The following is a 26705-nucleotide window of genomic DNA, read 5'->3' as shown; positions in this document are numbered from 1 at the left end:
AAAAACATGAGTGATATGTTTCACGTTGGTCACTTTCACCACTATCCGCCAGATGGCACGCGCCATTGTGGTGCAATGGAATGTTTTGGGTCTTTTGTTTACAAGGAAGTATTAACTTCCCTTTAGCTTCTTTTTGAGACCTGCGATTGGTTGATTCAGTAATCTTGCCCGTCATCCTGATAACTCCTGGTAGCCCTCGTCCTGGTAATCCGCGTAGCCGGTGTCAGCTTTTCTTCGCTTGCGCTCGGGTGCACCTTTGTGGGCAGTATTTGGCGTCATAGATCTGACGGCCAAGCCCAAATTCTGCCCGCCTGGTTGGCGCCTTGAGCGTAGCCCATTTGCAGAGACATTGTAGAGTTGTCACACTTTGTCAGTGCCTAACTTCTGGTCATAGATGGCACGACGGGTTCCTGGAGCGGTCATACCAGACTACACCAAACAGAGGAGAATTATTCAATATTACTCATACCACCAAATATTAATTTCAGCTTTATTTCAATTAGATAAAACTTAGTGTTTAATTAAATGATAAATGAAAACACTGATACAAATGAGATCGAAGAAAAGTGCAATATAATAGTGTATTTTTTATTTTTATTTTTTTAAATACTTATTTAGCTTTGAATTTCCATTACTTCAGAATCAAATTTTAGCAATGTTAATACTTCAGCTTAAATAAGTGTATTTTGGTTTAGTTCAGTAATGGTTCAAATAATTTTTTTTTTTTTTTTTTTGTATGCCAGTCTAATAGTCTGTTTTAAAAAGTTTTTTTTCTCACTTATTAGCTTTAGTATTTCAAACATGTTTAAAACAATGTTTTTCCCATATATATATATATATATATATATTTATTTATTTATTTTTGAGCACAACTTGGTTTTAGTTTCCAGTTACCAATAACCCCACTAATCAGAATGAGTAAGTCGTATCACAGGAGGAGGGTGGTACTTACTTGGCTAGCCCTTGTTAGTGCCCATCTGCAGACTGATGGTTGAATGGTCCATTGGTGGCAAAATGTGTGACTTGGGATCATACAGGTGTCTTCTGGTGCCATAGGCATTCATTCCAGCTTGACTTGCACATTTATTCGCTCCCATCTATTAAAAGACATGCAAGTGAGCTACAAACACTTCAGGTTGAACCAAATCAGTTCTGCATTACAAATTGGAAATAACCGTGACCCATATTCAGAGAGTTTAAAATAATTACAGATACTCTGGTCAAAGTTTTCTTAGACCTGTAATCCAATGACACATTGTCCGGCTTTCATTTTCTCCTCGGTCAAACGCCTCTCCTGTCTTTTCTGCATACTTCACTCCAATGTCTACATTTGAGTGGATGCCTCTGGTTTTAGCCTGTAAACACAGAGAGAATCTATAATTACAGACTGAAATGTCACAGTTAGGCTGTCCTCCTTTGAAATTACACGATTCAAAAGGAGCTTACCATGCCAGCAAGAGCCAGGAGGGTAGTCTGAACCTGTGTCATGTTTCCATTCTCAAAGAGATCATTGGCTTCAAAAATATCATGAGGCTTGAGTCCGTAGGTGGTGATCGCTTTAATGAAGTTGGTCAGGTTCTCCAACTGCAACAGAATGAAACAGACAAAGCATAACCTTCTAGACAATCTTATCAGCAGTTTATGTGAACACAAACAACCGTGCAAAAAAAAAAAAAAAAAAAAAGAAAGAAAAAAAGAAAAGTTCAATGCCTCTAGCTTTTCTAAAACGCTCAAAAATAAACATTTAAGAGAAGTGGAAACGGTCGGCTTACCTGATGCCAGTTTTGCGATGATTGGTTGATCTTTTTCACAGACCCAGGCTGAAGTTTGTTTACCAGCCTTTAAGCAAACAAATCAAGACCTCAAGGTTACGCAAGGTCATGTTGTGAAATTACCTTTGAAAAGACAATGGGGGCATCACTGAAACACAAACTTACTCGCAGAGAATGACGCCGTTTTTTAACCCTTTCTGAAAGTCATCTCCAATTGAGCGCCCGGTGATGCCCTCAATCCAAATCCGTAACTCTTCCTCCTTCTGGGGGTCATATTTCTGTGCAATCTTGTGAAACAATAAAGACGGCACTGATTAATAAAAATCACACTGCAGTCAGACAATACAGCTCCATGCTCATCACTTCAAGAAACACACAAGATCTGCTCGATCGTTTCTTCAATGCCCCACGATACATAAAGAAGACACATAAGTGAGTGATATAAATTACATTTACGACTTGAAATATAGTCAAACAGCCAAATAAGGAAATCAAAGGCCTATCTGAGGCTATAAATCTGTCCGTCTAGTTAACGTCAATACTGCTAACTGATACTAGAGTGCTAAAATCACAACCACTATCAGGAAGAGGAATGTGAGCCAACAGCAGCTTTATTGTGAGCGCAAGCCGTGTGTTTTTCAGGCCAGATCACAATGACATGTTTGAGCACTGGAGGCAACGCCCCAAGAGTTCTTAGAACTTTCTTTGCCGTTTCCGCGACTTCTGTTGCGTTTTGCTAGCTTTGCCTTGACAGCTAGTTGCGTCAAATGAGACACAGCAATATGCGTTATATGAAGCACGAATGATATTAAATCTTGTATCGCAACACGTGTGTTACATGTTAACACTACGGGAAGTTTAAGAAACATTTGTTGATACAATGTTGTTGTTTTTTGTTTTTTTAACTTTCACCAGAACTAGAAGAAACCATTTCTATTGCATAAGAGCTAAACACGGCAAACCACGACCGTGCTTTAACGACCGTTTTAAAACTAGTTTGTTAATTATTCCACGTACCTTGCTTTTTGACTTCCGCTGAAAAGCCGTAGGCTGGACCTCTGTTGAACTGCGAAGACATTGTGTCAGCTACAAGAGCAGCCAAAGTTGCAAAATAGATGGTCGGGAACCGAAAGAAAGGCGTCGGATAAAGTTTGATAGTTTTGTCTGCTTTTACTAATTTAGCCTAAGTAGATCCAGAACTTCCTTCTGTTACCTCGACACTCAATGAGGAGGCGCGCTCTGCTGCAGACTCCGCCCCCTTTTTCCTTCTTGGCCCTGATTGATATCAAAACTCCATATATGGCACTAAAGTACCAAATTCCTTTACAATGGGAGTATCCCTGTGTCCATCCTGGTATTCCAGACTCGCGGTAGCTGAGGAATGAGTCACCTCTGGGAATAAGGCAGGCTACTGAATGATGTCACTAGCATTCATAAAATATTTCTCTGAAATGCTGAGGAAGCAACGCAGGACTGGAATACAGGGCTTGGCCATTCAGATGTCAATGAGTTTATCTTCATCAGAGTTTTGCGTTACACCACTTGCTCGCCAGTGAACCCTTTTGAGTCCAAACAGCTGATAAAAACATCACAGTAAGCCACAAGTCTTATCAATCCTTCAGTAAATGTTCATGCGAAGTGACAACTGTTTGTAAAAGGCCATTCCTGCTGCAATCTCACATCCAAATGTACCCGATATATTTGTTTAGGACTTTACTGGACAGGTTCTTGCTAAGTTGTGCTTGATCTGTGCATATTTCTCCCGATTCAAAGGAACTTTTCCAAAACAGAAAGCAAAATTAGGATTGGTGAAAGTGGCTAGTTAAAAACATCTATAAACACGTAGCTTTGGATTTCACAAGACTGTATTTTAACGGATTACTTATGGATTACCGTGACGCTTCATTGATGTGATGTAATGCTGAATTACAAATTTACATTAGAAACTCATCCACATTTTAACGTGTTAACGATTCTTTAAAATGTTGACTGTTGCAAAGACAGATAAAACTAATGATCATCTTTGGTATGAAACTTGGTGTAAGGAGCTATTCAAACAACGATTTTTACAATGTTACTTCAAGTGCAAGATGCTGCAAAATGCTCAAGCAAACAGTTTTTACAGTAAAAATGTGTTCTGCTAAATGAGGTCCAGTGTTGTTTTGAAGCACACTGATTTAAGAAAAAAAACAACATCTAAACATTCCTCAAATTTCGTAGGGTGCAGCAGAAGAAGGTCAACCATTCAGGTTAGGAATGACATGAGTAAACAAATATAATTTTCATTCTGGGTGAACTTTCCCTTTAAGACTAGGTTAAGTATGCACGTACACTACAACCATTTTTGGTTAGCTTCAGTTAAAGGGGTTTCCACGACACACCATGCTAGCAACCTGACTGCAACACTTAGACACAAATAGCATAAGTAAACAACACTACAAAAAAAAAAAAACCCACACACACACAATATACATATATATATATTTTTCCTCTCATGAACAAAGCATTTTTAGGACAAGTAACCTTAACGGAAGAAAGGGTACCATGATGCAAAGAGTTTATCATTTTATTTTTCGAACAAACAAGTGATGTTAAACACTGAACAAATATACTGATCAAAAATGATCAAAGAAGTCTCTCCTCTAGTTTTAAATTGCAAATTATATTTGCAATACCCTAACCAAGTGTTGAGCTCTTTAGATGGCCTTTGCTTCAAAAACAATGCATATCCCTGGAATATCTGACATGGTTTTAAGAAAAACATATGCTGTACTTTTGAAACCAAGTGAAGCTTAGCGGAAGCCTTCCAAACTTTTTACATCAAAGGCACATTGGTAGGACGTAAGGTAGCAGAGCACACAGTGTTTGTAAGTCGGCAGCAAATTGGTTTCACCCCTTCACAAGACGTTTGTCTTCAAAACAATGGCAAGGCATTTAAAATAATTTTGAAATGAAAAAAAAAAAAAAAAACACGATCAATGTCAAAACTGAAAACACTGAATGAATAATAGGACCACAACCTATAAATCTAGGTCTAGAGATGCCTATGAACAGCAACACAAATGATTGGGTCTTTCATTCAAAATGCTTTGTTTCCTCCCAAATTAATTACATTCATAAAAAAAGAAAAAAAGAAAGAAAAACTTTAGAAAGGTTTTACATGGATTGCAAGAACTATGTACAGACAAGCAGGATAACGCATATTTATTGACACATTTATAGCACAATGCGTCCATATGAGAAATAAAAGACCATATGGCAGATGCAAGAAGTGTTTCCTTCTGTACCACCTAAACAAAAGTCTAAATGCCATACATTCACTAAGGCTCTTCAAATAAGAAAGTCATTGTTGAATGGTTTCAGTAAGGCAAACAATATCTAAAAGGAATGGTAACAAGTATATTTCCAGCATATTAACATTTTCCTGCTTTCCTGTCCTCACAGTATGAAGATGAAAAGTAGCACCCTCTGTGGCCATTCACCGCGTTTTCTTCTAGCACACGAATACTTTCTCTTTTCTGACATATTTATCCGTATTTTTCTTTTTACAATTATCTAGGCAAACAGATTTGTTTAAAATATCGTTTTATTTAACACATCTAAAAATAGATTGCTTTTCTCTCATATGAAAATCAATGTGATATTGAAATCGAGAAAGAAATGTTAAGTTTAGAAATGGCGAAATGGAATGTCGGTATCTACTGCAATTAGCACACATAAGTGAGAGCCGCTGTGGGGAAAAAAAAATGTATTTATATATATATATATGCCTCAAGTACATCATAAACAAGGGGACAAATGTGTGATGCTAACAGAAAAGCCTCAAACATATCTGCACATCTTAGTGGATAACCTTCTGCTATGAGAAAAAAAATGGAAAACAAAAATGGTCAAATAAATAGATGCATACATGATAAGAAACTTTTATAATTTATTCTTTGTCACATAAAGCTTTTTTGTAACTGCCAAAAATGTTTCTCGACTTGCTTTTTAAACATATCTGTACTGCTCAATGCTTGCTCAGACTCTCCTATTCACATCGTTGTGCAAGAACTGGCCCAGTGAAATCCCTCATGAGCCATTATATACAACCCTTGTTTGCAAATTCTTGTTGGTAGCAGCACATTACAAACAGGACGCCACTTCAGCTCCTTCTTGTGGAAAACCAAACTCGAACAACCGCCTGGTTCTGCTCTTTACACCTGTAAGATGAACCTATTACAGAGTGACGAGGAGAGTCGCTTCTGATCTCCTTCGACTCACAGTGGGAACATTGAAAAACTCTTCCAAGCCCTGTTCTCTCAGTCTAGGCAAACATATGGCAGGATGTTCAATTTAGTTTCATCGCCGTGAGGATCCAACGATATACACTCTGTCCAATCGAACCAGGCTCCCTTGGTGTCAAAACAACCGTTCACGCCCGGCCAGTGTTCGTTGTGTATTCTGAGAAGGTCCTCGTTCGTTACCTCCGGGTCACCCCGGTAGTTCTGTCGGGAGCTGCTCGCCACTAACGCATGCGCTTTCCGGGACTCTTTGACGTCGTGTTCTTCTCGCTTAAAATATTTAGTCATGAAAATGTGCGCCCCGTGGCTCTGTGCTCCAGAGGATGTGAGAACGTTGCTCTGAAGGTTAAGGTACGATTGAATGATTTCGTTTCTGGGCAGATCTTCCCAGTTCGTCTGTTGAAAGGGGTTGGGAACCGACGTAGGGGTCTTTGCGGCGGCATCTCAGTCCTCGCCAAGGCTCTGCGATTGGCGGGCCTTGGCACTCTATGTCGTGGTGGGATTCTTTCGGAGTGAGGGGCTTAATCTGTCCGGTCACCGGGTCGTAGGTCAACCTACGCATCTTTTAACCGCACTGGTTTGGTCATGTCCTCCGAGGACTGCCCCTGAAGATTTACTGTGTAGTCTCTGGGTCTGTATTTCTTCCGCTTTTTGCCTTCCGAGTTGGAGGTGGCTCCCTCCCTCTCGCCCTTGGTCTCCGCTCCCTCCAAGCTGTGTGTGGCGAGCGGGGAGTCGGAGAGCGGCTCCAGTGTTGCAGTGCTGTTTGGGGGCTGGGAGAGTCTATCCGTCGATCTGTGCAAGTGCATCGAGCCTTCCAGCCCCACAGATGACGGGACCGTCGCTGATGCACTCCTGGGCCGGGCGACGTTAAAGGCTGCAGCGTGGGCAAAGGAGAGGGCACTTGGGCTGAATTCTGAGCCGGGCTCGAGAGAGTCCCTTTTGGTGCATATGTCGAAGACCTCTTGGCCATCGTCTCGTGCGTTACGCTGCGCGGACTCGAGGAGTAGCGGGGGCTTTTGGGCTGATGCTGCCCGCCTCCATCCATTCTCGCATGCTGCTGTAACACTGATGTTTTGAGTAAGGAGGAAGTGCTAGGTAGTTTGGTAAGCCCCGGAGAGCTCGGATGAGGCTTCACAGCGTTGACAGGAATTTTGTTGTGCCTGTCATTCTCAAGATGTTCCATGCGGATTCTGTCAGATGGTACGTCATCATCTTTATCCAGGAGTGGCTCAGGGCTCCCCCTAATTCCATTGGATGGTGGGGAAGAGGAATACATTGGCTCGTAAAGGGTCTTTGTCATTTTGGCCGGCAGATGTGGACTATCCCTTTGCTCCCCTGCGCCGTTTTTCGCCGCTGGATTTTTCAGACTTTAAGAGTATGTGTTATGGATGTCATTTCTAGTTTTGAGCTCGGGAGCGACCTTGCTTGGAGGGGGCACCGCTGGAGGAGTGTCTGTCCGGCAGGGGTGAGCACCGCCATTGGCAGAACCCGGGACATTTGGCGCTCCTCTCGCCGGGGGGTCACTTTGGCCGGGCTCGATCAGCTTCTGCCAGTTCCGCAGGAGTTTCTTGGCACGTTTGGCAAGGTCCTCATCCTTTGTTTTCTTTCTCACATCATTAATCAGCTTTCCCAAGCGGGTTTCCTGCATTGAAACGAAAACACCAGAGAAAAGTTTAAAATTTGCTCATTACAAGTCTTTAAAAAAAAAAAAAAAAATTAATGATGAGTAATGATGGACAAGATATTATCTGACTGATAAGTCTGACATTTCCGGGTCCGAACGCTCTCAGATCCCAAGAGTAAACAAAAACAGTCTCTTTTATACTACAACAACCATTATTCTAACCTTTGTCTCCGTGAACAAAATCTTTGTTAGCCAGACAATGATTTGTCTTTTCTGAATCATTAAAAATGTTATCTGGGAAACAATGAGCCCAGAAATAAGTGTACAAATTTTTGTTTAAAAAGACTTGAAAAATAGTAGCGACTTGGACCCAGAAAGAGTTTTTGACACGTTCTATGTTAAGCAGACAGATATTATATTATTCATGATGTGTATGTCTTAACAAACCTCAAGTGCTTCTTTGGTGATAGGGTATTTCTCCAAATTGGTGATAACATCAAGAACTGCAACCATGTTACAGATCTGTTCAGGAAGACAAGACAATTTAACATACATGCCAAATACAATGAAATGTTGAGTAAGATAAGTCCTGAGGAATGCTGGAATCGTGTTTTAAAGGCCGGAAGTGTTCAAACTTACGATTGTAATACACTAAATAACATTCAATAGAAAGTTTCTCTAATCTGCTGTCGGGAGATGTCAATGCTAGTTGCAAGTGAGTCTGCCTCCAGATTGTGACAGACTTCACAAAATCAGTTTATGATTAGTGCAGCCTCCAGTTTTTTGGTTTCAGACTATAATTCATAGACTATGATTGACATTTTAAAAAGATTTTGGAAGACACTTTAATAAGTTATCTTGCGATGATGTGTGAATTTCTGCATTAAAGATTCTGCATTTTCCTCCAATGTGACCCATGAACATAAAAAAAAAAAAAAAAAAAAAAATCAGTTTTAGGCCTCATTTATGTGTGGAAATAAATCTGAATTGTTAGGTAAATATGAATTAGACACTTGCATCTACCATGTAAGTGGGCAGATCGGACATTCAATTTCAACTCCAGTGAAGGTTTTTCGAGGTCGCCACGCAGTGGCTTTCCAGCAAAATCGGGCTCCTTTAAGGGGCGGTCACAATGCATTTTCATTCCATTGTCATCACACACACGTCAATGTGCCAGACCGAAACGTAAGCTTGTGCAAAAAAGTTTCGCTGCGTTCTAACGTTCACGCTTGCTGAACTCTGACCTCGCGAAATTCACATCACGTGAAACCGTGTGACCAACAGCAGATTGATTCGTCACAGCAAGGCCTCATAACTGAATTAAAAGAAAACTTAAAGTACTATACCCAAATTATTATTTAATGACCAGCAAACATGATACCTAGGGGTTTAAAATCCGCAGCAATTTTGGAAAGTTAAAGTCGACTTTATAAAATATTTATTCAAATATTGCAAATATTGGTGCTCTAATATAAATCATTTTAAAAACACTGACACTTAAGCACACACAACCAAAATTATGTTTCTACACTTGTCAAACATAATTTTAAAACAGAAGTATTAAAAGTAAACAGTAGTGTATTTGTTTATTAATTACAATATGGTGTCACATCCCATCTTTCATTTACAGCAAGTGCGGAAAAAGTCAGTGGAATCAGAAACTGTTCATAAACACTTCAATCAGCAGACAACAGGTCCATTTACTCCAGGGCAGCAGTCTGATTCTCCTGATCTTAACCTACCAACTTAACCCCAAGAGACTAGCCACAGTGGAAATAAAAACAACAATAGCGTATAGATAACCATAGCTAAACTACACTCAAGAGAATAACATACAAATAAAATAGGAAATGCATTTATTCCGAGCGCAAACATTTTAACCGACCAGTGTTTACTTACCATAAAATCTCCAGTGAGGGCAAACTCACTAAAACCCTAAAGTTGGGAATATTTATGGTGACTGCAATTACACGGATTGTTTATTTCCTAAACCCTTTAAACTGATTAGTCCCTCAAGCTCCTCGTTTTTATGGCGAGCTGTTAGCCTAGTAAAACATTCAATGTGGCTGTCACATTTTCCAGTCAGCCAGCAGGTTAGCCCTAGTTAGGTCTGCGTGCCCAGTTAGCGCAGCAAGGTAGCCGGAACAGCTACCAGCTGTGTGCTCAGGTTAGTTCACACACGTTCACAAACACCCAGCACAGCCAAGACCACAAACGCATGATTGTTTGACAGAGGTTTAATCTCTCTTGGCGATTCGGAAGCAAGCTAACTCGCTGCTCCCAGCATGAATTCAAATGCTAGCGCTTTGCTAATGCCACTGTGTCAGCTAACCACATATACCGACCTCACATTAGCCGAGGTACGCCGTGCATTAGCACCAAACAACAGATTATGTTCACTGGCGGCATTAAAGATAACGTTAAACTTATAAAACGCGATAAACGCGCCGGAACTCTTTAAATCTGCTCCAAAGCCTAGTAGCTGATAGCTTGACATGAACAAGCTAGCGAACAACAGGCTTCCCACAACCTGTCATCCGCGTCTGATCGCAACACGCACCTTAAATCGAGGCGGCTGCTTTTATAAACGCTCTTAAAGTACGCTAGGGTTTGAAAAGCAGGGCTCTCTCGCGCCTGTCCGGTTGTTCCGTTAGCGTGGCGCGGGCAAATGCGGCTCCCGTCAGTTAGCGGGCTGCTAACGGGAGCTTCACATCTGCTCTGCCACACACTCAAGACGCTCGACGCGGCGCGAAATAAGGCTCTAGCTGTGTCGTGTCGGGGAAAGTCGACTTTGGTCGGCGGGAGAGTGAGCGGGTTACTCACATTGCTCTGGCTATCGATGGCCTGCAGCAGCCGGTCTCTCATCTGCTGCGGGGTTGCGGAGGCCGTTGTCATTGCCTGCTCGGTGCGAATCGGCCGACGGGAAAAATCCTCCGGATTCAAGGGCTTAATGGATTGCAGGAACTCACAGACCTCTCGGGAGGATCGAGAAGTGGCGGAACCACATGTTTCTGATGTGATTGTTGGCTTGAGAAATGGTGTATGTGTGTGTTCAGTTGGGAGATGAAGGTTCGACGGTTGTCGTGTCTCTCCGCCTCATTGCGTCGAGCGCTCTCACCGATCTCATGAACTCCACTGGATCAAAACCTCGGGCCCGTTGCATTATGGGAGAGCGCGACGCCGCGTGACGCCATCACGCAGGTTCAAATCAATCCAGCAGCCAGACAAACAACGCCGCAGAACTCAGACGGTTACTAAAACACGACAGCCGTCGCGGTAATTAGTGCTTTATATAATACATATATGCACGTGATGTAAACAGCACAGGATAAACATCCATAATAGGCAACGTTACAAATTATACACACAGGAGATAAACATTTTGGGTTTTAACGTTAGACGACAACTAAAAATGTACAGGCTACATAACAAAAGTAAAAGAGGAAAAGGATGTCGCTTCACTAATCTATCAACATATTTAAAAATATTAATATTTAGTATTTTAATCCTTCTAATATCTAGGAAACACTAGTATTGCTTTGTCAATAAAAAAATGCAAATTAATAACATTTTATGTATATGTAACTTTTAATACACTACTAATAGACAAAGAAACCATCACTTATTAGTTAGCAAATATATTTGCTTTTCTCTTTATGAATGTATTTTCTAACACGCAATTCTTTGCAATATTGCTCCACTATGTACAGAGTCTATAATTGTAAAATAGTTATAAGCACAGAGGGTAATCATACAAACAAATATGCTTTTTAACATTTTTATTCAATTCAATAAACAAATATTAATGCAAAGGTACAAAGACTTAAGCTTCCACACAGAAAAATACAGTAAGGACAATGGAATTTAAGCTTGATAACATTTTGTTTTAAATAAGTAGCACACTTACAAAGCCCACAATGTTTTATATTCTCTCTTTTTTTATTAGTTAGTTTTCTATTTTTCATAGAAAACATATAGTAATAGGAACATATTTTCCTTTTGTTTTAAAGGGTCAGATAAACCAAACCACAAAGCTGCAAAGCTATGTTCCTGAAAGCTAGGTTTGCATATTTGGTGAGTAATGTCTTGTTGCAAAAAATTGGTTTAACGTCTGAACTTTGCAGTCAAATGTATGTGCAACATCTGAATTATCATACATTGAAAAATAGAAATTAGCTGCCTTTGTATAGATATGAACCACAGAGAGTCCACATTCATTAAATGCACATACTGTAGAGTATTTTAACGTTTTGTCATGTACGTGTTTCAGTTCCACTGGGTTGCATTAATCAAGTTGTCTCTTTAGCACTATAACAATGTTTTTTGTTTTTTTTTTTGTACGTAAGAAAAAAATAATAATACAAAACCACTTCGTCAAAAATGATATTTCCAGTTGCAAAACTTTCAGTAATGCACTAGCAGAGAATTCAGATATACTGATAACATGAAAAAGCAGGACATCACATCGAGACTTTATGGTATTTTAATATTCAGTACCATGCAGCAAAAGTTCACCCAATATAAAGCAGGTTTTCAGTGTTAAAGGCTGAAGACATATAGAGTCTCGTGTAAATGTTTGGCCCTGGGAGAGATTATATATCAAGGTACATAACCGCTTCATTTTTAAATACGGCTGTCCTAAAATACCAAAGAAAATTCTTACCGTTGGTCAACAAAAGACACTAGGTAGTCGCTGTGGCAAACTTACAATTGCACAAGAGCATCTTTGTATTGAAGACATAACAGTAACAGACCAAGCATTACTTCAATAAAAAAAATACAAACAACAAACTTTGGCTTTTTTTTTTCAATGGCTTGTCAATTATAGAGAATGCGTGTAAAGTATACAAGCAAACTTTCCGCGCTATTATTTTTCTGGCCCTGTGAAATGCTCATTTTGGCAAATGAATGATATGGAAATTAATTTTTAAAAAGGAACTATGAATAGACCATCTTAAAAAAAAAAAAATTTGAATAGGTTAAAGATGGTTAAAAATCTATTGGCACACAAAATATTTTTTGCTCAGTTAAAAACCAATTCTTGATTGGGACAAAAAGAAACCGTTTTTAAATGTAAAGTATAGTCACTGGTGCGAATTACAGAACACTCAGCATATTTAATATTCCAGTTCAAATCAGGATATTTTCAGGTTTCGGATCAAAATAATATTCTTGTTTTTTTTTTGCATTATTAGGACACTTGTGGAAAATATATTTGAATGCGAAAGAAAACTGGCCGAGTCACATATTTGGAAATCTAGAAACTGATTGGATAAAGCAACCACCGCAAAGAAATCACAGAACTACAACACACTGCAGCAAACGTACCTTGAGCACGTGAAGACGACTTTTACAGTACTTAAACATCAAATTCCCAAATGCACACGAAACACAAAATAAAAGATTTATCATCCAGAAACGAATAGTTCTACTGCAAATACTACAAAACAAAGACGTAAGAGGATATTATTTCACAAAGCTTCAACAAGATTCAGTGTATAGAGGCTGAAAAGCAAAACTGCATGTACATTTGCAGAAGGGATTCTTTTATGATTTGGCTAGAAGTGTGAGCGCACTCGATAATGAACACAGATCTGTGTGTTTAAATCGTGAGTTTGAGGAAAGTGGGAAACCCCTGAACGGAGGGACAGTATAGTGTCCACTTCAAGCATTTTAAAATGTAAAAACATACAGTTCCATATTGTTCATTTAATGTTTTATATATAGTTTTTAAATTTTTATATATATATATTTTTACATACTCCTGATATTTTATGATCTACTTATACTTTTTAAAATATAGAAATGTATAAGTGTAGCATTTATGTACATGTAGACTGTGCATACGTTAGATACTAAATAAGTTATGAGTTACAATGACGATTTTGTCTTGTATGCATGCTCTCCTTTCTGGACCAGAAATGTTCTGGATTGGTTCGGTTCATGGTAATGATGCACTATGATCCACAGATGAAGCTTTATAAAAGGTAAAATGGTCTACTACGGTGAACTGAGATGCAGAAAGGTAACCTGCCTTCTTTAATGCATTTCATTAATATCGGGGAACTTTCATACTTTTTCTAACACTACATAAAAAAGTTTTTTTTTTTTTTTTTTTTGCATTGACCAAGTATAAAATCATAAATAGACAACAGATACTTTTTTCCTCTTCAAAAATACTTGTCTTAGATTAGAAGGCAAAGTCGGCCAAACAGAGGGGGAAATAGACCCAGTGCACTTAACAGTCACTCAGAGGGGTAAAAAAAAAAAAAAATTGATCGATTAAAGTGCCAAGTAAATGTAGGAAGTGATTTCATGTAGCAAGTTCACAAATGCAAAACACATATATAGAGATGTAAAATAAAATATCAAAGAGTTAAAAGTGCACAGCTTATCAATCACCAATACTCGTGATGGTCTGACATGCAAAAAAAACAACAAAAAAAACACTCGATAGCTATGAGTTTCTGTATGCAGCCTCTTGCAAATGAAATGGAGATGCCACAACAAAGAGGGCAGCTATTAAACGCGTGGAAAGGTACACAAATGTCACAGTAACAAAAATAATGCTAGTTTCAGTAATATGTTTGGTCCTACATAAAAATGATGAAATACATTCTGGTTTCAGCAACGCTGTTCTTTTCAATGAGGCAGTCAAGTAAAAGAATATAACAGTAACTGATTACCTGACACATCCTTCCCGTCAATTATTTTACATATTGAACACATGAAGCATGATCCTCATGAAAACAGTTTGTCAAAGACAAAGCACATGTAGGTCATGCTTTTTTTTATACAGGAAATTTACACGTTGCAAACAGATCCCTTCCAAAAAAAAGAACGATTTTCGTGCATTAACTGCTTCTGTTTTTTTTCTTTTCCTTTTGCTGACAACAGACAAAGCACTCCATGTAACAAGTAAAATTCAGCTGCACGGACTCAGAACCCACAGATGCTGTAAAAGCCGTACGTCTGTTTGAGCCTTTTCTTTAGTATTTTTGTGATCTAGTGTGTTTGATTATGCTTTGCATAGATATGAATCCAAATCCGATTATCCCCTTGTACGTAGAGAAATTTTACATAACAAAATTTCTTATTTTTATATATATATATATATATATATATATATATATATATATATATATATATATATATATATATATATATATATATATATATATATATATATATATTCAGCATTTCAGCAATTTAAACATTAAGATCGTATTAATGTTTTCAAATTGTAAACAAAATTCTCACACTTACAAAAGTGGTAAGAGTATAAAAGTCTGAGAAATATGAGAAAAAGATGAAAATGACAGGTTTTAAAAGAGTAGTAAACCTCCCCATTTGGGCATATGATATCACAAAGCCACCAGTAGACAAATGAGTACTGTGTGTCAGGACAACCTTGTGAGTTACAGCAACTTTTACAGTACCAGAAAACACCTTCAGCTACAGAGAACAAAACGGACGAACTGCATCTTCAGTGTAAGGCAGAATCTGGTTATCACAGTGAATATTTCTGATACATATATGCAAACGATCATCGTGATCACATGCTGTCTTCGTGTTTCTTTCAGAGTAAACAGAGGAACTAATAAAATACTAAAGTTTGTAGCATCGCTTTGACTGTACCGGTTACCATGGATGAGATTATAGGCCATATTGTAACACTACATACTGTACAAATATATATATATATATATGCACAAATCTGTTGATTTCAAACATTACTGGCACGAAAAGCTTTCCTGATGCATAACAAATTGAACAAAGGCAGTTATTTACCAGCTAATGCCTTTTACATTGTTTTTGTGCACATATTGCACATCTTAAAGGGATAGTTCACCCAAAAATAAAAGTTCTTTCATCATTTGCTCAATGTCATTTCAAACCTGTATGGAGTTTCTATACAAAAAGCGTTTTCCAAAGCAATGAAAGTCAATGGGGTCCAAACGGTTTGCTTTGGACTCCGCTGATTTCAATGTATAGACAAAAATATTTGTTTCCTCAAATAAAAGCCACACGGGCTTTAAACAACACGAGGGTGAGCAAATGATGACAGAACTTCCATTTTTGCTTGAATAACCCCATTAAATGTGTAAATGTATCTTTTGATATTAAGATTTTCCAGTTGTACACTTTTTTGGCCAGATGAATTTGATGATCTTGAGCCACATGAGCACTGTACTACTATCTGAGAACAAAACTAGACATCTATAAAACATTACAATCATATGTTCAGACTGCACTGAAGTACATTAGTGTTGACGTGTTGCATGAAAGCTGCCCTTAAAATGGGGAGGATTAACACTCCTTTTTAACCATTAATGTTCTTACAAGCAAGAAATATTTGTATAGGAAAATAAATTAAAAACGGACGTTTTTGGTGGCATATGCATGTATAAAAGTGCATAACTAAATATTAGTATTTAAAGAAAAAGGAAAGTAACGGGCATGTATGGCAGGCATCAGGAGAAGGAAATGAAATGGAAGAACACATGTTTGAACGTTTAGGGATCTTATGTAGCGTCACATTCTCTCTATAGAGCTAAAGGAACCACATTTGCTGAGGTGCGAGTGTATTATCCTAAGAAACGATGGGCTGCTTGCTCAAAAGGTTGATTCGTTACGTGTGGCAGCGCTGCTTTCCCATTTTTTCCCCCTAGCATGCCGTGGCAGCATTCGCAGCAATCTCTTCCCAGAGGATGGGCTTTGAGAAACAGGGTCTAAGTGTCCTCCAGACATGCTGCTCCTCTCCCATTTAAACACACCCATCTCAAAGAAGGACAAATGAACATGGTATACTTAAAGATTACAGCCTGTCCATCCGGAAAGCATCCTCTGTCGCGGGGTCGGCCAGAACCATGTCCGGATCGTTGAGCATGTGCAGGCCGTCCAGCGTCAGCGGATCGATTTTCAGCTCATCCAGAGGGAACTGGGAATCTGCGTCAAAGCTCACGTCACCTGTCAGAGAGTTGGACAACTCTTTGTATAGGCTCAGTGGAGACTCTCCTGCAACTAAAAGATGGGTAATATAATACGCTAAGCTTCTGGAGGGACCTCTGATGCCTGGCTTCACGGCAGCATTGTCAGCACACGTGCAGAAAAGGTACATGCAATATTATGCAAGATGTAACCAGGCAGGTGCAATACCTGTGAGAATGATGTTAGGGATATTCCGTGGCTGCTGTAGCCCTAGCTGCTGCGCTGCGTCCTGCAGGCTGCCGTGGCTCCCGGTGAGGTTTAGCATCGCAGCTTGAGAGTAGTTCAGAGTGGATCCCTCGGTGTACAGACTGTTTGAGCTGATGGGATTCTCTATCATGTTAAACTGCTCCAGCTAAAGAATCAAAACAAATCGGTCGGCAGAAACAATCGACGTTAAAAATGTAAATATTGTTCTTGTCATCGGATACTCCTATCAAAAAAATGATTTTGAAACAAATCGCATATATGTAGTAGAATTTATTTATATTCAGTAAGGATGCACTGAATTGATCGAAAGTGACATTTGAAATTAAATTAGATTACGATTTTGAATAAACACTGTTCTTTTCAACTTCCTATTCATTAAAGAATTGTCAAAAATTATTAGTTTCTAAAAGAAATATTAAGCAGCACAACATTGACAATATAATAATTAATGTGTCTTAAGCAGCAAATCAGCATGTTAGAACGATTTCTGAAGAATCATGACACTATAGACATTATATAGTTTTGCCATCACAGAAATAAATCACGATTTTCAAATAGAACAGTTAGAACATTTTAAATTGTAATAATATTTTTACAATCAGGTTTCCCCTTTTTTCATAAAATAAGTTGCATTCTTTCTGAGCATAAGAAACCACTTTAAAAAAATCTTACCCACCCCAGCCTTTTGAAATGGAAGTATGTGTATATATATATATATATATATATATATATATATATATATATATATATATATATATATATATATATTAATACACATACCTTTACTATACATTCATCTTACCAGAACATGTTTGGCCTTTTGGCCTAAGTTTAAGTTTGGGACAGAGACTGACTTTGAAGACATAACCTTTTCTATTTGTTGGCATTAATGGGTACTTATGTACAATAATAGGTATTACAATATTTTATAATCACTATGAATGTATTAAGTTACTGTCTGAGGATAGACAGTTTAAGGGGGAATGAGTGATGATGTCTTAATTTAAATAAAATGAAAATAGCATTGCCCTTTCAAAAAAAAAAAAAAAAAACGAATGGCAGGTAAAGCATGTCTTTGTTGTTTTAAACAGAAGAGTAGACAGAAATGCGAAGGGGGAAAGTGGGGGATTTGGGACCGGGGCACGATGCAGGGCGGACTCAAATCTATGGCCCTGTGAGGCTCTTTTGTGTTGCAAACACTTTCTTTTCCCACTGTGACACTATTGAAAATAGTTGACGAAACACTTTAGCTGGTCACGCTAAAGCTTTCAGCTGCCCTCTAGTGGCTCTTACATGTAAAGAGCAAGGTATGAATTCATAGACTGGTTCATTTCATTCTTATATATGGACAGAATTGCACTAAAATGTTATATTTATTTACGTCACCAGCAACTTGAAACCTTTCAGATGGGCTAAAGCCGTTAAGGTACAATTCTAGTAATTTATACCTCAGACATAATGAGCTCACCTGCTGAGACAAAGCGCTGGTCTGCCGAGGGGACAGCTGCTGGTCGTAAAAGGCATCACCAAAGACACTTCCGAGAATGGATGAGTGCTAAAACAAGAACACATTACAAATAACCATCCACGAAGAGGCTCAAGATAATCACTACAAATCACTCACCAAGGCCCTAAAACAATGTATTTAGCCGAGGACAGGATCTAAATCCATGAAAGATTCTCCGTCACAATTCATGATGCAAGATGACAGCACTAATTCCGCATCACCACGTTTGACATGAAGACATTTTGGTTCATTTTAAACACAAAAATATGTTGTACTCTACAGAAATGCAACACCTTGTTGAAGCAACAGATGAACAAAAAACCTAAGCCTAATGTATCTCACGAAATGGCTTTTAGAGACCAAGAGTTGCACACCATTATTCCCTATTCTAAAACCTTCCATACGGATCTTAACTGAATCAATGCAAAGCAAAAATCAATGATTTTCTCATTTAAAAGAAAAAGTCCCACACGCATCCATAGCAGCAGTCAGCGAGCTCTGCCCAAAGTCAGGAGTGTCTAAACCTGTTCCTGGAGGGCCACTGTCCTGCAAAATTTAGTTCCAAACCTAATGAAACGCATCTGAATCAGCCAATCAATGTCTTCAGGTCCATTAGAAACGTACATCCAAGTGTGTTGGAGCTAAACTCTGCAAAACACTGACCTTCTATGAGCAGGACCGGACACTTCTGGCTAAAGGCAAAGAGACTAATAAGACTGTAATTCTGTCCGACATCTAACCTTTACATAATTTTAGTTTTTTAGATCACAGAGCTATTATTGATTTATATTTTATTTTTACGTGTACATTTTAAAGAAATAGTTTTCCAAAGTTTTTTTTGGTCTGCATTCAGAAGAATGTCTCTTCTATGAATCGTTAGGAAGGCTTTTGGTTGAAGAAGCATTCATATTTTGGTGCAGGAATATATATCATTTTACTTCTCAAATGTGTAATTATTTCACGGTTCACACCATTTACAATACTATAATTAACCGTTTCCGGAATGCAAATTATTTTCGTCATATTGATGCAGCCATCAATTTTGCTAAAAATGCACAATACGCACAAGGTCCGGTGAAAAGATGCATTAACAGCAATGACACTTTGAGTATGGCGTACATTAAAAGTGGCCTATATTGCTATTCAGCATGATACACAGAACGAGTAAGTGGTGCTCAGACACACAGCGAAGCAGCTGGGATCAGAGAGACTGGGAGACACGACTGGACTTGGACACACAGAGCGGCTAAAAGGGACAGGCTCCAGATCGGCTCCAAACAAAACAAACTACAGGAGGAAGCAGCGGCTGCTGGATTCGCCCTTACTTGAGGCGAGCCCCCCGGAGAGAAGCCTTGATTGGAGACCGGAGAAGTTGGAGACTGATTGGCCGAAGACCCCACCCTACAGCGGTACTGCTGGAGGGAAGCAGCCTATATGGGACAACACCAAGTTAGACCAGCAGAGCCCCTGTAGGGGACCTCTGACTCAGGATGTGGCCTCGGCTTTCAACAATTTACAATGTCTCTTGTCATGTAAACTCTGGACATTGTTTTTATAAGACCACTGATTCTTTAGAAATACATGTAATTTTCTCTCTTTACTTGGTAGTATGATATTCAGACTTCAAGACTGAGGAGTTGTTAAAAACAAAACAAGCCGAACTGAGGAACAAAAAGAACACTGCTTGTTAAAATTCATTACTTACTCGACTATATAAATGTCTGATGTGTCTGAAACAAATGTTTTTATCATTTTACATTTGTTTGATCTAATTGCCTGTACATTTATGCTTGAAGTAAATTTTACAGATTTTTGGGGTCAGTAAGAATTTTCAGTATTTCAAGGTCAGTGTTTCTGAAATAAGTTGCTGCATTTATTTGGTAAATAAAAATATATTTTAAAAAGTTTTATTTTATTTATATTAAATAATATTACAAATAGACGTTTTTAATTTTAAAATATTTTAAAATCACCATTTATTTCTGGTTTCGATAGCCATCATTTCAGTCTTTACATGACGCTTTAGAAAATCACTGTAAAATGCTGATTTACTGGTCAAAAGGAAACAAAGTTGAAATCTTTTGTAACTTTCAGTATCCTTGCTGAATAAATTACTGACCCCAAACATCTGAATGGTAATGTTATTTTTCTTTTCTTTTTCTTTTTAATGGCTGAAGGTAGATCAGAAAATATTAAAGCCAAATCCCGCAGTTGTGACTTTTTAATCGCAAACGGAAAAACGGAAAGTGCAGAGAAAAAAAAAAAAAAAAATTTAAAATAATTTTGATTTACCTTCTTTTCCCCACTACATACATATTGCTATGGTCTACATTTGTGTATAATGAGCAGGTATGCTCACATATCTAACTGGTACAATATTTGTTAGCATTTTAAATTAAACCAAACCTTTTAATGCACCGATGAAACGGAGCGTACATGGAGGTAAGTGTTAAGACGTGATCTTACCGTGTTAATATCAATGCCCACAGAGGTTTGCGTCTGGCTGCCAGAGACAGGTGGCAGCTGGGTGTTCTGCTGGAGCTGAGGAAGCCCGCCGACCCCCTGTGTCTGTGTGGACGGCTGACTGAAGAACGCATACTGAGCCAACTGCTGCTCCAGCGTCATGGCGTCTATCGTCACCGCCTATTCAACACAGACCCATGCCTTTATTAGCATCCGAGTGATTAGATTAGCCTCTGATGTCCTCTCTGTAACACTTGGAGGAATGAGAGCAGCTTTACCTGTGCGAGAGAGAGCGGAGGTGAGAGGGTGGGCGACAGCTGCTGAAGACTCGGGTGCTGCTGGGAGTCTGTGTTGAGGATCAGGGGAACTACATTCTCATGGCGGCGCTGAACGCTCATCGTCGCTGTGGGCTGGGCTGATGTCACACCTGATCAGAGTAACAACAGACTTCACTCCTTCAGACATTTATTATAACGTGGACATTTACTTTATTATATCGATGGCCAAAGCATTTCACTACATGTCGTACTACGTATGTCTGTGTATGTGACGAATAAAATTTGAAATTTTAATTTGAATTTTTGGAATTTGATTTACACAAACACTCATTAAATTCAACTAAAACCAGAAGATACTTAAAATTTAAATAGAATTAAGGTCTAAAAAAAACGTGCATCTATAAGGTAGCCTAATTTGAAGTGTGATTTCTATATAACATGTAAAGTAATAACATCTTAAAACACTGGGAATTTTATATAGAGAGCATAATTTTTTCTAGCTATGCCAAGTACCAGATTATTTTACTGTGCAGAAAAGTAATATACATTTTTTTTTCTTCAGTATACTTAAAACACTTTATTTTAAAAATGGCAGCAAATGAATGCTTTTGTTGTCTCAAGCTCTTATCACCCTCATCCCTAGCCTAAGTAAAACCTTTCTCATGGAGAAAAGGCTTCGAAATTATTATCCAAGCTTTTATCTCTTCATGCCATGATTATTATAATTCATTGTTTTATGGGTTGCCCGTCTCATCCATTTCCCATCTTCAAATGGTCTAAAATGTCGTTTGCTTACAATCAAATTGTTACGAAACAGAAAATAAAAAACAGAAATAAAAGCATATTAGAAACGAAGACAAAAGCAGTCAGGAGCACCCCATGACGTGAATTCGAGTCTGTTGTCAAGTGAATTTCACACGTGAATAAAAGCTGAACGGCACGACGAATGAAGCGAGTAAACTCGAAATGTTCAAGCACCCAACTACGTGCGAAAAGCAAGCGGCGTCTGGTGTGAACGCACTGTAATGCATAAGCTTGTGAGAATCACCTTGGCTGACAGACGTGAGGCCCATGTGAGTGTTGGCCAGGTTGCCAGTGCTGTTGGAGGCACTGAGAGAGGATGAGGAGTCATCAGGATCCAGGGGTGTGGGGAGAGGAGGGGGAATCTGGATGTTGGTCAGGTCTGGCAGAGAGCCGCCCGTGTTGTGCGCCGCTGGGATTAGAGATGCAGTCATTTCCTGATCTGGAGATGGAAATATGCTGGGGAAATGACATGAGGGACGTTAGAAGGAACTGGGATAAATTGGTATGTCAACAGAAAGAGGTCATTGTACCAATTATGATGTGATAATACAAGGCTGTTATAAAGGAGTAGATATGGCTAGATGGCTGTTGGGTTGGGATAATAAATTTATAATTGTTTGCTCAAATGACCTTGAGTCCTCTCCATATGATAAGTGTCCTTCCATTCACCTACCCACTACTTTGCACTATCAGTGTCAGTATGAAAATCCAATGAAACCACACTTACTTGATTCCAGGTATTTTGTTTGACTTGGGCCTTGGTGAAGAAGTCTATGAAAAAAAACGATAAATACTTAATCGATAGACGATGTTACAAAATTCATTAAAAAATTAAAATAAAAAATCTAAATCTACCTTTTTGTGATCCCATATCTGCTTTTGACTCTCTTTGTTCATGTCACTTTCAAGATCGCCTGTTCCTGGCATAGTGAGAAGAAGAACTGGTACACAGAGGGGGGATGAAATCGTGAAACAAGTGTAGGAAAAAATGAACAGTTCACCGCAACACTTAACCTTACTGGCGAATAGTTAGATCACAAAGCAGTGAAATAAACATTTTATTAACCTTGTTTTGGCTGCAAATCTTGAGACCCTCCTGCAAATGCATCTTGCGGGTTTGGGTTCAAAGTGCTCTGATGCAGGGCGGAGTCTGAGTTGGTCCTACAAAAAAAAAAAAAAAAAAAAAAAAAAAAAAAAAGCACAAAGAAATGAAAGAATCGCATAAGGCTCACCAAAGAATCGCTCGAATTTGAACGTTAGCGGTGCAGAACAATAACTGCCATGCGATTTCAACAGCTACTACTCGTGCACATATGTAACAGTCTTCAGCGCATGCAATCAGACTGTGTGAGTATAAACTCTCACCTCCTCCAGCTGGTGTCAGGTGGGGGTGATAGATACACAGAGGCATATGGACAGCTATCAATGTGAGATTCAACATTAAGGACTTTATAATCGCAGACTACTGAAACAAATGCTCTTCCGTAGGACCAAACAGACCAGAACATCAGTCAGCATTCATGAGTAGACTCGTCAAGGATATCTGACGGCCGTGTTTGTCCACAGAGAGAGGCCTGCGGTGAGGCGACGTGATGCGATTCCTGTCCCGGTAGACCCTCTCCACCAGCCCATGGTGACGAGTCGTTCTGCTCGTGTCCAGTCCCGAGTTCTGAAAAGGAGTCTGATGGAAACCAACAAATGTGAAGAAGCAGCAAATGGCTTCGGCGCTATTACGACGGTCACGCGCATCTCGTCAGTAAAGCCGATTCTTTGATTAGCGGTAAATCTCGCTCTCAAATCTCACCTGATTTTAGATGCAGATCGCATGATATATATATATAGTGCATCCTTAACTAGATTATGACAAAAATCACAATCGTCGGTTATTCCCCTGAAATTGTAATTGCGATTATTAATTACGATCATCGCAATTCACACAGAATGGTTTATACCAGGGGTTGTCAAACTCAGTTCCTGGAGGGCCGGAGCCCTGCAGAGTTTAGATGCAACCCTAATTAAACACACCTGATGCAGCTAATCAAGTACTTCAGACATACATAGTATATGTGATTTAGCAGGGTTGAATCTAAACTCTGCAGGGCTCCGGTCCTCCAGTTTGACAACCCTGGTTCATACCATTGCTTGAAGCAACCGCATGCCATGTTTTCAGATGAAAACAAACAAGCTAAAAGCAACTGAAAAATGCATTGCTTTTCTATAGAATTGAGCCTCAAATGTGAACAACACAACGGATCGGTTTCTTCTTTAAATAAAATATTTAAAAGTAAAACTATGCATAGTATCACAATGATACACTAAAACTAATTTTGGGGGGGGATTCTAACGGTTGTGGCATCTGTAATTGTAATTTCAATTAGAAATTTGATTAATTGTGCAGCCCTAATATGCACTCTTAATGTTAACCTCACCTGAAAGGGAAGGTCAATGGTGGTGTTTCCAATCTGATTGACATTTGGCAAAGAGCCGCCATAGTACTGTCCTCGGTTCTGACCGAGCTGTAAATACTGAGTCTTCTGTAATTGTAACTGCAAGACAGAAAACAACCAAAAACTGTGAGACAGTATATATGTACAATTACCCAGAGATCACAAAACACCATTGTGTCATCAAGTGGAACAAAACAATATAAATAAAACAATAAGAATTACTTAAACGTTATAATCCTTTTTACTATGAACAGAAAGAAATAGACGTAAACTCCAAAACCTTGCCCAATGTATTTTAGCTACTTTTTATTACAGCTCTCTCTCCAGTTACATACCAGCTACAAGTTGCTATGTAATCAGTAAAAAAAAAAAAGATCTAAGCCGTTGGTATTTGGATTTTACATCCCGATGCATGGCTTATATATCACAGATGTATTAATAAACAATACTAGGCAGGCATATGTTATCTTTTTTGAATATCCCACTGATTTTATGTAATGGTTGAAATGTAAGATTGCAATACTGAAAAGCCACAAATTATTACGGAGGATTACAACTAAGAAACGCAGCAAACATTTTTGGCCAATGGGATTAAAAAAAATGAGGAATGATTGAAACCAACTTCCAACGCCATAAAAGAACACACTGAAAAATTAAACTGAAAACAAAAGAAAATCGTGAGCTCTGAAATAAGCTGCATTTAGCCTGGATCTTGATTGGGGTGTTAGTGGAGCACTGCCTGTATAATAACAACCCTGTCATCACAGTTTGCTGGAGTCCTTATTTTGGGCATAAATGCACTGAGCAATAAAGCTGAACTGAGCAAATACGTTGTCGCGTACGGCTTAATTACCTGAAAGCTTGTATCAATCACGTTCAAGCCTGACACCCGAAATGAACGTTTAGATGCTCGAACGGCCTTGATTGCAGCCAGCTATAATGGCGAGAGACTACTGTGGCTGTCAAACACACATGCTTAATCTATTCTCACTCCTCCACTGCAGCTGTGAGCGCGGCAACTTTTCTAAGGCCTCGTCGTGACCGTCTGTATATCATCAAATCTCTCAGCGGCGTCCATTAGAAGGCGGCCTATAAACCAAAAGCCAAAGATAAAGGCGCTCCGGAGAGGGGCGTTTGTTATTGTTTACGTCCAGACAGGCGGGTTCAGTGCGTGTCGTATCAACACAAACGCTGCCCCGCAGCTCCGCCGATCAACGCTGTCAGAAGAGAGAAAACAGCCAAGACTTACACGCGCCGCGCGGGTAATGCTCAGGTCTTTCATCACCTCCTCGAACGCGGCTGTCTCTTCCGCTTGCTTCTGGTTGTGTAGCGCGATCTTCTCGCTGAATTTTCGCGGATTATTCGAGGTCGCCATGTTTCGCTCCTCTCGGGCTCTGCTCTGGTTCAATGAGACGCTGCTGCGTGCGCGCGTCCGTGCGCGTGGGCGTAGTGCACAAGCACATCTGGGGGGCGCGCGAGGATTATGAGATAGAATGAAGATTAGAAATGAGGAGGAATGATTCTTTCGTTTCATCGACGCTGGAAATTAATAACGGTTGATATTATCTGACGGCAGACAGTTTTTGCACTGTCTGTTGTCAAATAGTGGGATTTATTTTACAGAGTAACAAAACAATTAAAACGTCGAGACGTCGTGACTCTTATACAATATAGTACTTCAGTCTTCACCAGCCTATAGAAAATATTAAATAAAAAAATAAAACATATATTTTTTAAAAAAGTGTAGTTTTTGTCAACATAAGCGTTACAGTTGATTATTTTTAAAATCAGATTTCAGTGTATTTATTTATAGATTAATTTCTACGTGTTTTTGCTAAAATAGAGTATATGATCATATAAATTCATGTACTGTTCATATACTGGTCGCTATTGTTCAATCGGCAAAAAGAGTCGGTTCATGTGAGTCGTTTGTTCGGGATTCAGGACAGACTGGCTGTGTAGTTTAATCAATCCATTTCTTTTAGTTTATTTGTTTATTTTTATTGCGATAATAAACAACAAAGATTAGAAAACAAATAAAACAAACAGATCAGAACTATATGTATATATAAAATATCTTACATTAATTATAATATAAACATAAATTAATGATTACATAATGAAAAATTATTAAACATAGAACACATTCTAGACCTTTTTATAGCTTTTTGTTAACAGGTATATATCTTCATAACCCACACATTCTTTATGCGGGCCAAACTAAATAGTTTTTTATTCCTTTTAAATGCATTCAGTAATCACATTTCACAAATAAAGGCTACGTCCTTCCATTCTTAGCACTAGAGGCTGGAGTCTTGCCTCGTTCTTA

The 26705-nt window shown here is 38.8% G+C and overlaps 1 protein-coding gene and 2 pseudogenes across 4 annotated transcripts; all 3 read right to left on the bottom strand.

Moving 5' to 3' along the window:
• Positions 1 to 72: 72 nt before the first annotated feature.
• LOC122356864 lies at positions 73 to 2937 on the bottom strand (annotated as a pseudogene).
• Positions 2938 to 6056: 3119 nt separating this feature from the next.
• LOC122356312 lies at positions 6057 to 10932 on the bottom strand (annotated as a pseudogene).
• A 4904-nt stretch (positions 10933 to 15836) lies between these two features.
• LOC122358930 (CREB-regulated transcription coactivator 1-like) lies at positions 15837 to 26049 on the bottom strand. 4 transcript variants are annotated; one of them, XM_043258919.1, is made up of 14 exons: positions 25626 to 26049; positions 24359 to 24475; positions 23473 to 23610; positions 23295 to 23356; positions 22996 to 23090; positions 22785 to 22870; positions 22657 to 22700; positions 22174 to 22385; positions 21126 to 21274; positions 20851 to 21027; positions 19710 to 19814; positions 18346 to 18432; positions 16839 to 17022; positions 15837 to 16703 (listed from the first exon to the last, which is right to left on the bottom strand). In XM_043258919.1, exons 1-14 carry the CDS (start codon positions 25908 to 25910, stop codon positions 16498 to 16500), a joined length of 1947 nt encoding a protein of 648 aa, XP_043114854.1. In that variant the 5' UTR covers positions 25911 to 26049; the 3' UTR covers positions 15837 to 16497. The 4 variants fall into 4 exon arrangements, with proteins under 4 accessions (XP_043114854.1, XP_043114863.1, XP_043114870.1 ...); XM_043258928.1 differs by having other exon boundaries at positions 15837 to 16649; XM_043258935.1 differs by lacking the exon at positions 19710 to 19814 and having other exon boundaries at positions 25626 to 26047.
• Positions 26050 to 26705: the final 656 nt, after the last annotated feature.

Source organism: Puntigrus tetrazona, chromosome 2, assembly GCF_018831695.1.
Source record: "Puntigrus tetrazona isolate hp1 chromosome 2, ASM1883169v1, whole genome shotgun sequence".
NCBI classification, from domain to species: Eukaryota; Metazoa; Chordata; class Actinopteri; order Cypriniformes; family Cyprinidae; genus Puntigrus; species Puntigrus tetrazona.
Note: the sequence above shows the minus strand (reverse complement) of the source record. Positions and strands in the feature narration are given on the sequence as shown.

What these genes read in the sequence shown, in the direction of transcription:
- LOC122358930 (XM_043258919.1), bottom strand. Translation starts at nt 25,910, where the DNA reads ATGAAACGAAAGAATCATTCCTCCTCATTTCTAATCTTCATTCTATCT. An exon ending in CTCCGCTCTCTCTCGCACAG is followed by an intron (nt 21,028 to 21,125) that starts GTAAAGCTGCTC and finishes TGTGTTGAATAG; the next exon opens with GCGGTGACGATAGACGCCAT. An exon ending in CCAGCGCTTTGTCTCAGCAG is followed by an intron (nt 17,023 to 18,345) that starts GTGAGCTCATTA and finishes TTGATTCTTTAG; the next exon opens with CTGGAGCAGTTTAACATGAT.